Source organism: Tubulanus polymorphus, chromosome 1, assembly GCF_964204645.1.
Source record: "Tubulanus polymorphus chromosome 1, tnTubPoly1.2, whole genome shotgun sequence".
NCBI classification, from domain to species: Eukaryota; Metazoa; Nemertea; class Palaeonemertea; order Tubulaniformes; family Tubulanidae; genus Tubulanus; species Tubulanus polymorphus.
Window position 1 is genome coordinate 22877216 of NC_134025.1, and position 14925 is coordinate 22892140.

Here is a 14925-nt window from a genome sequence, read left to right on the forward strand (position 1 = left end):
TTTTAATCAAGCGATATGAGCCGAATATAGGGTATTCTATGGTGAAAAAAATTAATTATAATTACCATCGCCATCATGAAGTAATCATTTTTCAGAATCGTATAATGAATTTCTATAAAACGATAATATAATCCACGGCGTTTCGTCTCAAAAACGTTTTACAATGTAGGGACCGTCTCAAAAATAGTAATAACGTTATGAAACGAAAGATGGCAGCACAAAATTCGAATCGAAATCTTTATTAGTACCGGATGCTATGGCTCTACTGAATTTGAAAATAAGTCTGAAATCATTTGCTCGAAAATGTTTCCGCGTTTTCTTTTTGATCAATATCACATTGCATTGCATTTATGACCGTATTGCTTGCAACAGTATATTTTCTTTGATGAGCTGCATGGTTTCGTGATGACATATTGATGACGTATTGATGACGCAAGAATGGTTCATTTGAAAAATGTTCAACATGATATCGTAGCGTGCACGCAAATTTTGATTGCAGCAATGCTTCATTGATGAGAGGTCATCGTAGTAACCCGTAGCCAAATTAAGTTCGAATCCCATGTTGAAGGATTGTAATTGCCACAAATAAATAAAACCATAGGAGTTTAATTTCTCCATCTGTAATATTAATGAATCTACTAAAATTCGGGAGGGATTTTTATTGAACGGCAATAGAATACAGAATATTACACATATCAAAACTTGAGCCGACACCTTGCGAACCCAACGTTGTTTGTATCATGAACGTACTTGGGAACTAACTTGGAGAAGAAACCTATAAAATCCATTCATTTGAAACCATTTGATACATCTTTTGATCAGTTCCAAAAAGATAAACAAATGTGAAAACATTGATCTTTATTGATGCCGATATTATTCAGACCTTGTAAACTAACACAATATGAAAAGAGAGAAATGTTACAGGTGTTGATATATCTTTCAAAACCTCATGAAATATCATGTAAGCTAAAAAAAAAGATTCATACTTTACTGAAAAAGAACACTTATCTTGGCAGACCGCACGTACTACGAGAGTTCCTGATTAGAATCACAACGACAGTATTTCAAATTTTGAGCGCAATGTGCTGTTTATTTACAATATACTCTAACAAAAATGAATTCAGACATTTATCATCTATGGCTTTCACTTCTGATAAGAATCTATTCAACCATAAGAATGGCACATGGAGGCAAAATTGAATATAAAATATACGTTTTGTTTCTCAAAACCTAACCAGAAATCTAGTTTTTTTTAATCACGGAGTTCTTTTAGAGAAAACACCCACTTGACATTGCACGACAGCGCTCAGCGGGGGCAATTCGATGCCTCAAAGCATTTTACACTCATTGAAATCAATCACCGATTGATTATATATTCATTCGATTACGGATTTTCAACGCCCACCTCGTGACTAGATATTTTTACGAAAAAACATGAAACATTCGATTATTTTGAAATGATGGAGTCAGGCGACAGACCGCTTCGCAGGCGGAATGCCGCAACTGGGACTGTGTTTGAACACAAAGCGCGCGAGCGTGGACCACACGACTTATATTACTCACCTGAGATAAATAAGGTGTAAATAAGGTTTTCTCTACCCTTAGTTACTCTAAGTTGATCAACACGGTGATTCAACAACAACAAGAAATTTCTTTTACGCTCGGTTGATAGCGATTTGCGGTTATAGATAGTGAATTTGGGAAAGCGGGCATCGATTAGAAGGACTCGCACAGCGCGCGGGCTAGTTGAGTTTGCATCCTTGCTCCTTCGCTTCGTCACTAGGAGTGGAGTAAGTGCGTAAGAATTTGACGCGTCGTCTTCAGTGAAGGCCCTGCCGCGCATTGTACAAAACAGGAGCCCTGCGGGTCTCAAATAAACTACCATTAAAACATGGCTTTATATGAAATTATTTCCTCGGGAGTGATGTTTATAGCTGTTTCAGTCGCGGTTTATTGCACCAAGTAAGTGTTCATACAACTACTAATTTAGACATAGATATGTCGACGTCAATTACAGGCCGATTATACATAGTCAATTCATATAGAAATTCTTATATATATTTAGTGGAAAAGTCTTACTGTAGTTTACTGTAGTATATTAGGAAATGTTTCTTTTTTAAAAATTTATAATTCAACGTGTTGAAAATAGTTTCAACGGGACCTCCAATATCGAAATCGGATTTCTAAGTGATTTTCAAAGAATTTTATTCAAACATTCCTATTTTCTCTTGGACTACGTATATTTCTTATATCGCACGTATACTATAGAAGACCTCAGAAACACATGTGCAGCTGGGATAAATAAATTTCAACAGGACATAATTAATAAGCATTCTAAACTTTCCACGATGTCCGGGTACTAAAAACTCCATCTTCTAAACTTCGCATTCATTCCTAGTACAATTGCGATATCTGTAAATTCTATAATGCTTTGTTGAATAAGTTCATAATGAAATATTTACGATTTGTACAGGCAATAGCCGACTTTTCCTACGAAGTGTGCTTGACCGCGCTCCGCTGGAGGATTTTTTTCGAAGGTATTAACAACAAAAAGTCGGTTAAACCATCACATTCAAATACAAAAACCTCGTATCTTTACACGCCAGGCGGAAAACGAGCTAATCCAGTACATTTTTGGCTAAAGTTCCAACTATATAGAATCCGTTTTGTTCGTTTACTTGGAGATAGCTTTATCGTTGATTCTCAAAATGAAAATTGCTATAACTTTAATCATATTATAATTTTAATCATTGGTCTAACGATAAAACTCTTGCGTGCGAAAATTAATCAATTCTTGTTAGAATCGAGTCATCAAAACAAAACGAAAGTCCAAATTCTTTGAAATTATTTTATCATTCGCACATTTTGTTGAATATCGCACCAAACTTACGCTTTTGAATGCACAAAAGAACGACAAACGAACAAGGGTTTCTCCGCTCTCCATGCATTTTACAGCTGAAGTTTTTCCCCCACCCAGCTGTGATGAAATGCGAATTATAACCTATTATGCTGTCAAATGAAAAAGGTTCAAGAGCTTTTGAATCCGTCAACTACTACTTTGTAAAAACGCCCCTCTTGTGTTGTTTGTCGCAGGATATAATAGGGATTTCTTTTTGTATCAATACTAAGTGTATATATCGAAAAAGTGATTTTTGGCATCCGATTTTCACAAGGCAATTACCGCGCGATTACCTTATCAATTAAGTCAAGCATAAAATGCCTCACTTGTGGTCTTAGATACTTACATATTTGAGATTAGATAATATGAAATAGTTGAAATTATTTGTTCGTCTCTTTTTTTAAGTTTTAGAAATATCGTGGTAGTGTATGTATCTTTTCGCTACACTAAAACATTGGCAAAAATAACTGGACATACAATACGTAAAATTCGTGAAATCAACAGGATTTAAAGCGAATACACGTGGGGGAAGTCGCGGAATTCCTCCAGTAAACACCAAATTTTCATGTTCGCCTGTCGGCTGCTGAGCTTATTGCACCGAGTAGCATTTTACCGTGTATGCTAGCTATAGCCTTGAAACACGATTTGGAAGATTAGCGAAGTTTCGTTTATGCGCATATAAGCCCGACTCGTCTTTTGTGTATCCGCTTTTACCTCGCGAGGTCCGAGCCTTTTTGATGGTGTTAACACTACGAACAACCACAGAAACTTCCAAGTCATTAATTACTCACCCGAAAAAGTGCTGGCTGAAACCCTTTCCTTTGTATTCGTCGAGAGTAAATCGGGAAGGAGATATTGCCTTTTGACGATATCATTTCAGAGAAAATACATTTTCGTCAACAGACGATATACAAAACTTAGACATGAATATACGTTTGTCGTTTTCAGAAAATGTATGGGAGGAATGGAAAGTAAATTTACAAAACTTAGACATAATATATAACCTTAATCGATTTCAGAAAATACATGGGAGGAATGGAAAATAAATGTCAGAACAGACTCGATGGCAAAACGGCGGTGATAACCGGAGCGAATACGGGAATCGGAAAAGAGGTAGCGAAAGATTTGGCAAGACGAGGTACGTACGTGTATGTATAGTATAGTATGAAACAAACGGCCGTATATAATCAGGACAATTTATATCACGATCGGAGATGTAGTCTCTTGTCATGGCGTAATTCCTAGCAATTTATAGAAAAAATTACTACGCACAGGCCATTAATCATAATGTTTGACAATTAAACGTATATACGTAGTCAGTGATATGTACATATATTTATTCACATATAGATATATCATTCGAACAACCGATAACCGCTAACTAGTGCTAATAACGTTTATAATGTCAGAATAAATGCAACGGCCGTAAATACGACGATAATGATGCAGCAGATAAAATCAGTTTGATTGAAAGCGAATAAAGTTTCGAAGACTATAATTCCTTTCGTTTCAGTTTTATGCACACCTTTTTTTCAAAATGAATTTTCATTTTATCTTTACGTTCTATCGTACATAAAACCCGGTATGTAAAACAGATAATGAATGAATCTTCATTATGATATATATGAGGTCTGATGATGTGAAAATTGAAATGAAATTTACTTAAATTGCGACTGAATTGAGTAGTTCTCTTTCGGTGTATCTACGTCACAACAAATAATAAAGCGTACAACATCAAATTTAAGAGATGAAAGGTTTTCCTTAGCACGCTATGTTTCTGCAGCCAATCCACCATAAATTCTATTTGATGACTGGCTCTGGTGGACTTTTGGGGCAGTAAAATTCGTATCAATATGTCATCGTCGTGGTTTATTGAGCCAGTTCACGAAACACATCCACCACCATCGACGCAAAAACGCCGTATCATAGTAAGCCTAATTTTTGCATCCCGGCAATAGCTGCAACGTCTGGATCCGAACGATAGGAATGGGAGGCGTTTGATCCGACGAAGACACAGATATGAAGAACTTTTGAAAAAAAATCTGGTATCTACGTATATATGTCAAAGGTTATCCAGTGCCTTGATGGTTCGCATATTTTTTGCCTTTGCGGACGTTCTTTTGCGCCCGTTACGATTCGCCCAAATTACTGTACGATTGTTTAAACGGTGTTAATAAACATAGGTTCACCGGCGGGCGAAGTGAGCGACCGGTATTCATGGTATGTTATTTCGACTCGGTTTTCGGAAGTCTCGTCGTGACTAATTATTAATCAAGTCCTGATGATCTATATGGAGCGTTTCAGTTATACTCTTCATCCTCCGAGAGAACGTGATTTTTTTCCACGCTTTCCCCTAGGAATTAGTTAAACACCACCGCCAGTCGGTGATCTACGTTAGCACGCGTATTAGGGATATACTCATTGAGTTCGTAAATCTTGCCTTCTGTTTTTCCTAACGGTAAATGCGCATTATATTATATGTTGCGCGTTTGCGAATAAAAAAGAATGCGCGTTTCCGATGGTGGATGCACTGAGCAACAAGCGTTAACAATGTTATTTTTGATACATACATTAAGCACTATCAAATGTCGGTAGACTAATGAATTTTCCCGTATTTGTTTGGCATTTATTTTTAGGCGCAAGGGTTATTTTGGCGTGTAGAGACGTGATCCGGGCGAAAGAAGCCGCGGAAGATATCCGAAAGCTGACCCAGTCGGAGAATGTGGTATTTTACAAGCTCGATCTCGCCAGTCTGCAGTCCGTGCGATTGTTCGTGCAACAAGCTTTGAAAAGTAAGGTTTTGATCGGGCGACACTGTTGCTTCAACAGCGGCGTAGATGACGTAGCTATGCTGATATATGCGCGGCACAAAAAAATACTTTACGTAAAAATATGATGAAAAATGCTGCTTATAATCAGTGTTTTTGTTTATCGTCGATTTGCTATGAGTAAAAACAAAAACAATATGCTAAGTGGAGACTTCAAGTAATTACGCCTGATTGCCTGTCCCTGATTATATTCGCCTACGTTATTATTTACCTTGGAAAAAAAGTATTAAAGCAACTATACGCAACGTATATCGGGTAATTACGCATTTAGCCCTTTAGAACAATTTCCCGCCTCGTGTGCGGTTTAGCTTATTTTCAATTTAGGTGACTTGTAAGGAAAACGGCACGAATGATGGTATAAATAAGGTAACCGATTTGGAACGGAAAATTGCTGGTCTCATTACTGCTGTACACACAATTACGGTGGTATAGTTCTTCATTTCATTAATATTTGATTGAAATGGTCCGTAATGACGCCAATGTATATAGAACATTTACTGCTTTCGATCGGAGACCTTTATGGTTCGGTTTTTGATAGCAGCGTCCCGCCAAAATCCCCCGTGATTCCGATGGACAATAAAACGCCGGGATTTCGGCTGATTCTATGCGACCACGGCGTGGTCTCCCGATTTGGTATAATGGTAATAAAGACACTGAACTTGGTCAATTAATCCGTTCTAACAAAATACAATCAGCGTCGTGCGAATTTAACTTCATTGTATAAAGATTGTAAAAGTTGAAAAGTTGTCGCGCAGGTGGATATCAATTCACCAAGATTCAATGTGTGAAATTCTCCTTAACTGCTTTACGCTTTATGATGAAATATACTTTTCACAATAGAATACTTCCGAGTTTTCTTAGAAATATCTTCATCGTTTTAGAGATAGTTCTGGTGTTTTTTACACTTCCATATATGTGTCTAATAAAGGCTGAAGCCTTCTGCGATTTTATAATTTGAATGATAAGATATACGTAGATATAGAACACTAAAATTCCTAAATCTTATAGTAAATACAGTTCATTTTATTGATATATTGGGATTGCGTATTTCATCGTTTTTAAAGTCTCCGAAAAGCAACACATTTTAATGATTTACATATATTATATTGCGTATATGTTTTTCAGATGAGGAGCGTGTGGATATTTTGATAAATAACGCCGGTGTAATGTGGTGCCCACGCGTTTTGACAGACGACGGGTTCGAAATGCAAATTGGAGTTAATCACCTCGGTAACTATTAATGCGTTGGATCCGTGTTAATCATTTGCATCCCGTTTCGACGAGCATTTCATCAAAATAAGACTGCACTGATGCTAATGAAACCTGCAGTAATTAATCTTTGCGATGATTACTTTTCCTCGACATATTCTGACGGCGGTTTTCTTCTGTGACTTAAATCGAAAAAGAATATGACATTTCTGAAATATTTCAATGTTTTTTTTAATTGCCCGGCCCGTTTTTAACGTTTATTATAGGTATTCTGCCATTTCTTATGAGGAACCGCAGCACCAGCTCTCCCACAGGCTGATGTGACGAGCACTCTTAGTCCTCGTTGTCCAAACTAGTTCCCGGCAGTTTCAATTAACTTTAAACTAAATTTTTAGGCTCCCGAATCCATAAATTGTCACAGGACCTACCAAATATACAATCAATTCATTTTTCTATACTCAGATGATTCATTTAAGAAAAAGTTCTTTCAGTTTTGATTGAAATGTAGAAGACCTAGGCGAACCTGTTGGGTCCTCGTCTGCCATAAATGGAATCCTCGATTGCCTCAGAAGGTCTCAGGTTCCCCATGATCGAAAAGAAGATAAAGCAAAAATGTATTAGCGAAAAGCTTTACTTGGTGCAATTGAGTCAAGCTAATTAACAACACACTGGCGCTTGTATTTTTTTCAAATTTTTCATAAATCTGACGGAATAAGGCGGTTAACCATGTGTTTTAAAGACGGCAGAATGTATATATACCCGTCAATTACTATTCCAATTACAAAAATATTACAACTCCCATGAAGTGCATTATTAATTTATCCATATTTAACAACAATGCAATCCAAATATAGAAATCGCACTATTTCCCTTGGTATGCCATCCAATCCCGCTAATGTTTGGCCGTAATAAACACACAGAAATATCAACTTTCCAAATATGCACAAATATTAATGCTAAGTGGAGGTCTAATACCTGTTGAGAATGAAAACAGCAAGTTATACCATATTTTGACCTCAAACAGTGCCGTTCACAATAGATTCGGTTAATGGGCTGGTTTATTAGTGGGGGTACCATTAATGTGTTGATTTCGTGTGACATAATTAAGTTATCTGATGAATGGACTAAAGTAAATTCTCCGACAACGGCTTGAATTGAAAAAGGTCAATTCGAAAGTTTCTATTGAGAATTCGGCTTAAACTCTCTCTTTTTGAAATGCTTCCCGCATGCCAGGTTCCCATATATACTAATATACGTATTTATATACTAAGTATTCAGGGGCGGGGACCACCATTATAGCTCCATTCTAAATTGTACTGGATCCTTTACACCGGCTCTTGTATCTTCGAGTTTAGGTTGTGTAAACAATCGTGTACAGCTTATTTCTTTGAATTTCTTCGCAGGTCATTTTCTGCTTACGAACTTGTTGTTAGATTCGCTGAAACAGGCGGCGCCGAGTCGAGTGATCAACGTAACGTCGGTAGCTTACCGATGGGCAGAAATTAAGTTCGACGATCTGATGAGCGAACAAAGTTACGATCCCGCTTACGCGTACGCGCAGAGTAAACTGGCTAACATGCTGTTTACGAGAGAATTGGCGAGAAGGACGAAAGGTTGGTTTAGGTTATGGTCTTTACAACTGCAGGAAAATCCATCTAAAACTGTTCGATCAGGGCAAACCAAATATTATATATGCTAAAACGATGAATTACACCGCTCAATAAAGAATGGAATTTGGCCAATATTTCTTGACATTTTAGCTCAGTGGGTGAATTCAACTTTTGAGTAATGATTGTCAAAATGATAAATTCAAGATTCCACCGTTACTTGTTTAAATCAAAATTGACTGCACGATTGGCTCGTTCATCAATCAATTCGCCAACATTTAACCTCAGTTTGCAATCCAAATAGATATTGGGGATACCTAGAAACTTGAAGTTATAATAATGAAATATTGATGCCAAAAATGAATTGTTAGTACGTATATATAGATTTTTTCAGTTGATAAAAGGTGTACCTTTTAGGTATTGAATTTTAAATCTTGATCCTTGTATTTAGGATTAGGGGTTACAACTTACGCAGTACATCCCGGTGTCGTGAGGACTGAAATAGGCAGATACATGACCATTCTCAAGCAACCTATCATCAAATACTTGATTTTTCCGCTGTTGTTGCCTATACAGTGGATTTTCTTGAAAAATCCTCGACAAGGCGCTCAAACGATCATACACTGCGCGTTGGCTGAAGAGTTAGCAAACGAATCCGGGAAATATTATTGGTAAGATTTACCGAGAATGCGTACGCGTAGAGAGTGGATATTAAAAAAATCTGGCGCAGACTACTCATAACGTAGAACTGATTATGTTCAAAAATGAGAAATCTATTGGATTTGCAGTTGATACGAAGATTTTCTTATATATACAATTGAAGCTTCATGACGTCTTCCTGCATTTCAGCGATTGTAAAGAGACTAAGATAACAGCGTCGGGAATGGACGGTATAGCGGCGCATCGTTTATGGGAGGAGAGCGTAAAACTGGTCGGTCTACAAGACCAAGTCAGAGATCTTCCATCCAATGGGCAGGCGTTCGATTTTCAATCGGCATCAAATAACAATGGAAAAGCTTCAACTTCATAATATTGTAACGATCGGAACGATTCATATTTGTGTGATATATACCGTACAACGAATACTACATATTGTAAACAGCATTCCAGAAGTCAAGGCCATAAACTCAAAGCTTTTAGGAATCGAAGATTCCGACCACGCTTAAACAGATCTTAATTGCACAGAATTGCAGGGGTAGGTGTATGATATATATATATACCTACCATAGGATCTTCGAAAACAAGTCTCGTGTAATTCAAAGTTGCCTCATTTTTTGTAATATACATATTTGTTATATCAATCATCTTTCGGGCAGAGTTAGCTCCATATTTCGACTGGGATTCTTTTTCACTACTAAGGGGTTTCTATCGCCCTACAAAACATATTCATCTGTCTTTGTGAAAAAACTAACGATCTTCGAATGCTTTTTTTCATACATGAAAAATACTTGACAATCATTATTATAGGCTGCAATAAATTCAGTGGGCTATACGGGTACAGATTTGCATTGAAACTGTTGATCGTGAAACGGATATCTATTATTGCTATATCTTTATTTAACTGTAATTAAATTGTGTCATTTATGTGTGTAATGCTATTCATTTTTTATTCAATTGTATGATTTATGTTACGAAATATCTCAGGTTTGAAGCAGGTTTTTGTCCGGTAAAGCGTTTGTCGTCATGAATGACGTATAAAAGAACATCGACCTAAAGTAATATCCGAATTCAAACATGGTTTCATCGGTTGTTTGGTGAAAAGTAAAATCGACTGCATTATAGTAGAATAACGTAATATTCGAATTCAAACATGGTTTCATCGGTTGTTTGGTCAAAAGTAAAATTGACTGCATGATGGTAGAATTACCACACTCAAACGTGAGAACATCTGTCAATAGAACCCATTGTATACGGATTAAAAAGTTATAAAATCAAGAATTTATTCAATCAAAAAGTTAGTGACGATGATCTCTAGTGAGAGTCGTGTCGGGTTTTTATCTTATTAACTGTATCATAACGAAACCTGAAAGTTTCATCATATTTGGTTATTTCATCTATGAAAAAGGTGAAAAAATTAATAGTTCATTAAAGCATTTTATTTCCTTTAATCCTTACGTAAAACGTCGTATGGTCCTCCTGCTACACGAACATGCATTCAATTTGAACTTCTTAAATTCGGCTTTAGTTCGAGACTCATTGAGCTAAAACGAGCTGTAATTTGAATTATTTAGATCTCATGGTAATCAACCAAACGTTAGAACAGGAAAGTGTGAATCTGTGTGATTTTTTTTCAATTCTTACAGAATATTTTTGTTTCAGGTTATCGGCTTGTCGTTATTCATGCATTATTCTGCGTGTATTTTAGTTCTAGTCGACCATGTGTAAAAAACTAAACACTAAAAGCGTCAATAAACATGTGAAACTATATTGAACTACGGTAGTTTTGAAAAATTGTACTGTTTCCGTCGAATGTACGTATTGATATTGTGATTTTACATATACTTCTCGGGAAATGTTTAATCCCACAAGAAAAGAAGTGCCAGGTAATAGATGTACGACCCCAACCAAAGGGGATATGAGACGAGACTTATAAGTTCTTACCAAATTAACACAGCACATACAATTGAGGGGAAAACCGTATCTTCGACTGGGCGAATATTCTTTGTAACCTGTTTTACACCACAATTAGGCATAGAATATTGACTTTGCATATTTCTTTCGGTAAAATCTCGTTATGAGACCGGAAAATTATTGGAATAATCGACTATATCAGTGAGAATTTCGGATTTGGTTAACTTCTTTATTGGGTACGAGGTGCAAAGCAGCGCCACTGTTAAAAACCATAAAAAAAATCTCAAAATCAGCATTTCCCTTGTATCAGTTGTGAAACATCCGAAGAAATGGAATTCCTGAGCCGAGCGCTTATTTAGTGGCTGTGCAAGTGTTAATGGTTATTACGCACTCAATGAGCCTCGTAGAGGTATACCGTATAGTCTGGGCGTTCTTACACTTCATTACCATTTTTCATTCTGATCAGCTGGGCAGGATCTTAAAGCATTTTAAAGTCAAAAATCCAATGCACCACTAATCAACGTACTGCTACATGACAAACGGATCAAAGTATGACATATCTGTATTACAGACATCCAGACTGCATGCCAAGAGCAAGTTGCTCAGAAGTTGCTTTAATCAGTGGACAATCAAAACTTCATTGTTACACTATGGTATTCATCCGCAGTTCTCTGACACCAACTTTCGAACAACTGACCCCAGAAATGTCACAGGGGGATTCCATGCTGTAGATAGTTTGACTGACGCCCCAAGGAAAACATTCACAAACAACATGAACTCTATTTTTGTTAAATACTACTAATCAGAATGTTTCTTATTTATTTATACATCAAAGAACATAACTAAGGCTTAGTCAGATGGTGCTGACATCTATAATAAAATGTTATAACAAATCATCTTCTAAACACACTGCAATCTGTTGTTGTGATGTTCTGCCTATGAACTGGAAGGTCAATGAGGAGCATCGAAATGAGTGTCTGGAAACAAAAATGAAATTACATTAAAAAGCTATCACACTTCGTAGCTAAGAACCAATGAAATAACAGTTTCGGGGAACAAATTATAAGGGGTCAATTTATAATTCCAGACAGCAGAAATTAATATCAATTTCAAATTGGAATTAAAATATATTCTGAACTGATTAAAAATGTTTAGTTTGTCCAGTTTCAAATGGTCTCAATATGACCACAAGCATAAATAAGATTGAAATACAACAAACAAGTACAGTAGTTTCTACTTCTGCCAGTAGGTGGTAGCACATCTCAAGCGATTACTTACGTTCTCTCTTTGCACGGATTTCTTCCCATTTCTTAACATTACCAGGAGAATTCACTACAAACGATGGAAAGAAATTGAGTCTGTTTTATTCAACTAAATATGATACACATCCAGACTCACTTAATCTGGATCAAATATTGTAAATGTGTTTAATTCAGATTCAACATAGAGCAGATCAACTCCTTCCGACCCAAAATGATCCAAATTAAGTGGGTAATCCACTGTACTACAGAATCGGATCTAAGCACTTTCCCGATTGCCCGGGAAAAGCATATTTTCATTAGGGCAAGTAGATTGTCATTATCATCCTGTCCACCGGGCTAGCGCAGTCTCAAATCCCACTCAATACAGCGGATGATTACGCAATCAATCGGATTGCCTGTGTAAGTTGATCTTCGAGAGGACAAGCCAACTTTCAAACATGCTTGCCCCACGGGTGAGTGGCTTTTATTCCTAATAGATCGAAGCCTGCTATACACACACTGAGAAACCATTAGAGCAGAAAAAGCTGTTTACCTGCTTTGTGGATGTTTCTGAAGACGAAGAACCAACTAAACACTGCCGAGTAGGTAAAGTAGCGGAAATATCTAGTATTCTTCCAGTAATGCTTCCACGGAAATCGCATCAATTTCGCCGTGAATGTATAAGGATAACGCATAGTTTGACCTCCACCAGTCATCTTGGACACTGAAAAAACCAAAATAACCATAAATGTAATCTTTTTTATTTAATGCAAGTTTGAACTGTTCATCAATCCTGGAAGTGGTTTTTGTATCCACATTGGCCTCCAACCACCTAGTCAGTAATCTGACTGTTAGTCTCACGATCGAATATTTTCACAAACCACATATGGTATAAGCCCATCCGATTATAAAAAGCTTACCACCAACGATTAGGTAACTAACTACCAACCACCCAGACATAAGCAGTCAAATAAGTTTGCGTGACTTGATTTTTGCCGACCGGACTCCACTCAGCTTTTTGTTTTCCATGTTTTAACTTTCCACGCTGACCTAGTTAGTTACCTAATCGTTGGTGGTAAGCTTTTTATAATCGGATGGGCTTATACCAACGTTAGGGATGACAAGGACCAAAACACGGTTGAAAAAAGTAACACTTCAAAAATAAACTTTCTATCCACTTCAGTCCACAATTAATGGCTTAATTCACAAACTAACACAGGTACCTTTCGAAATAATCCAATTCTATGTATGTTTCGAGTGATTAATCAACATTATTTTGAGAAATTAATTAATTTCCTTAAAAATTTCGCCATTGGCCGCCATTTCTCTGTATTGCACATGTGGCATGATAAGACAAGGGGACCTACAAGGATTTAGATAAAACTTCCAAGACGAAACGACAATTTTTATTTTTGATGGTTTTCCAACCTATATTTCAAATCTTCGTGTTTTCCATTATAAATAATGAAATAATAAATTCTGGTAAAAGAAAAATGTGAATAATTGTTGATTTCTTAATATTTTTCAATTTCGTCGTTTCGCTTCGTCAGTTTGTGCTGTTGTCCTGGCCTCAGTCCACAGGTGCCAGCACCTCCAGTAATTTTCAAAATGGCAGCTGTTGACTCTACGGAAATTTACTCTCACTTTACGGCCGATTTGCACATGGATTAAGATCGTCAGGTGAGGTGTTATAGGTATCAGACAAACTACGAATCTGTTGTGTGTCGATTACAACAAAAATTTGACGGATATCTTAAGAGACAATGAAATGCCAGGCAAATTACTCGTCAGTCAAATTGGCTGACGAAGATTTCATACAAAAATGACCTTCCCATTCCTGACTGTGGTTTGTGAAAATATCCGATCGTGAAACTAAACCACAGACAGGTTACTGACTAACGCTGACCTAATCATGTCGAAGTGATTGCAGTTTAGGTGTCCCTAATGCTGATTTTGCTTAATTAGGATAGCGCCACGCTTAGTAGAAAGAAAGGTGACCTAAATACTGCAGTTAGACCCAACCATTTACGGAAAGCATAACAATTAAACAGAACATGAATTATGTCTGATACTAACAGCGCCTGCTCTGGCTAATTTGTTTGACAGCCCGAACCAAAAAATCGGACGGACTGTGACGGTAATTAGAACGACTGACTGGACTGGTGGAGCTCTAATGAAAAATGTCTCCTACCAAAATTGCAGACATCTGCGGTGTCGAGACACAACGAAACGCATGATTTCAGAATTTGCTCAAATACAATGGAGCGCAATTTTTAAAAGCACAATCGACGATAATAACCTTGAATTTACCTGCTAATCTGCTGTTAGAAATAGAAAATCTCAGAAACCCAAACTCTGCGGAAGTGAACTGTAAAGAAGGTCAAGGTTACGATACCCGTGGCGCTACCTATGGAATGAACATGTTACTCGTTACTAAACTTTGCGATTCTACTCCCTTAAATGATGCTGATATTCTTATTTCTCATGTCTCTATTGAAAACACTTGAATACTCATAATTTTCTGAAGTCGGTCAGAAAATAAATTCAAATTTGAATTTGATTTGCAATAG

General features: G+C 36.9%; 2 protein-coding genes across 2 annotated transcripts; one reads left to right on the forward strand and one right to left on the reverse strand.

Annotated features, from left to right (window-relative positions):
• The first annotated feature begins 1847 nt into the window (after nt 1-1847).
• Nucleotides 1848-10164, forward strand: LOC141908795 (retinol dehydrogenase 12-like). The gene is made up of 7 exons (XM_074799008.1): nt 1848-1962; nt 3919-4037; nt 5536-5691; nt 6853-6957; nt 8340-8549; nt 8995-9214; nt 9393-10164. The coding sequence occupies exons 1-7, from the start codon at nt 1892-1894 to the stop codon at nt 9571-9573; spliced, it is 1062 nt and encodes a 353-aa protein (XP_074655109.1). The 5' UTR covers nt 1848-1891; the 3' UTR covers nt 9574-10164.
• A 1732-nt stretch (nt 10165-11896) lies between these two features.
• LOC141915092 (uncharacterized) lies at nt 11897-14758 on the reverse strand. Its single transcript, XM_074806499.1, has 4 exons — nt 14666-14758; nt 12909-13079; nt 12393-12446; nt 11897-12091 (listed from the first exon to the last, which is right to left on the reverse strand). The coding sequence occupies exons 2-4, from the start codon at nt 13069-13071 to the stop codon at nt 12066-12068; spliced, it is 243 nt and encodes an 80-aa protein (XP_074662600.1). The 5' UTR covers nt 13072-13079; nt 14666-14758; the 3' UTR covers nt 11897-12065.
• Between the last annotated feature and the right edge of the window lie 167 nt (nt 14759-14925).

Coding starts and splice junctions, on each gene's coding strand:
- LOC141908795 (XM_074799008.1), top strand. CDS start 1,892: ATGGCTTTATATGAAATTATTTCCTCGGGAGTGATGTTTATAGCTGTT. Junction 6,958..8,339: donor AATTGGAGTTAATCACCTCG/GTAACTATTAAT, acceptor ATTTCTTCGCAG/GTCATTTTCTGCTTACGAAC. Junction 9,215..9,392: donor GAATCCGGGAAATATTATTG/GTAAGATTTACC, acceptor CCTGCATTTCAG/CGATTGTAAAGAGACTAAGA.
- LOC141915092 (XM_074806499.1), bottom strand. CDS start 13,071: ATGACTGGTGGAGGTCAAACTATGCGTTATCCTTATACATTCACGGCG. Junction 12,447..12,908: donor CAGAAACATCCACAAAGCAG/GTAAACAGCTTT, acceptor CATCGTTTGTAG/TGAATTCTCCTGGTAATGTT. Junction 12,092..12,392: donor AATCCGTGCAAAGAGAGAAC/GTAAGTAATCGC, acceptor TTTTGTTTCCAG/ACACTCATTTCGATGCTCCT.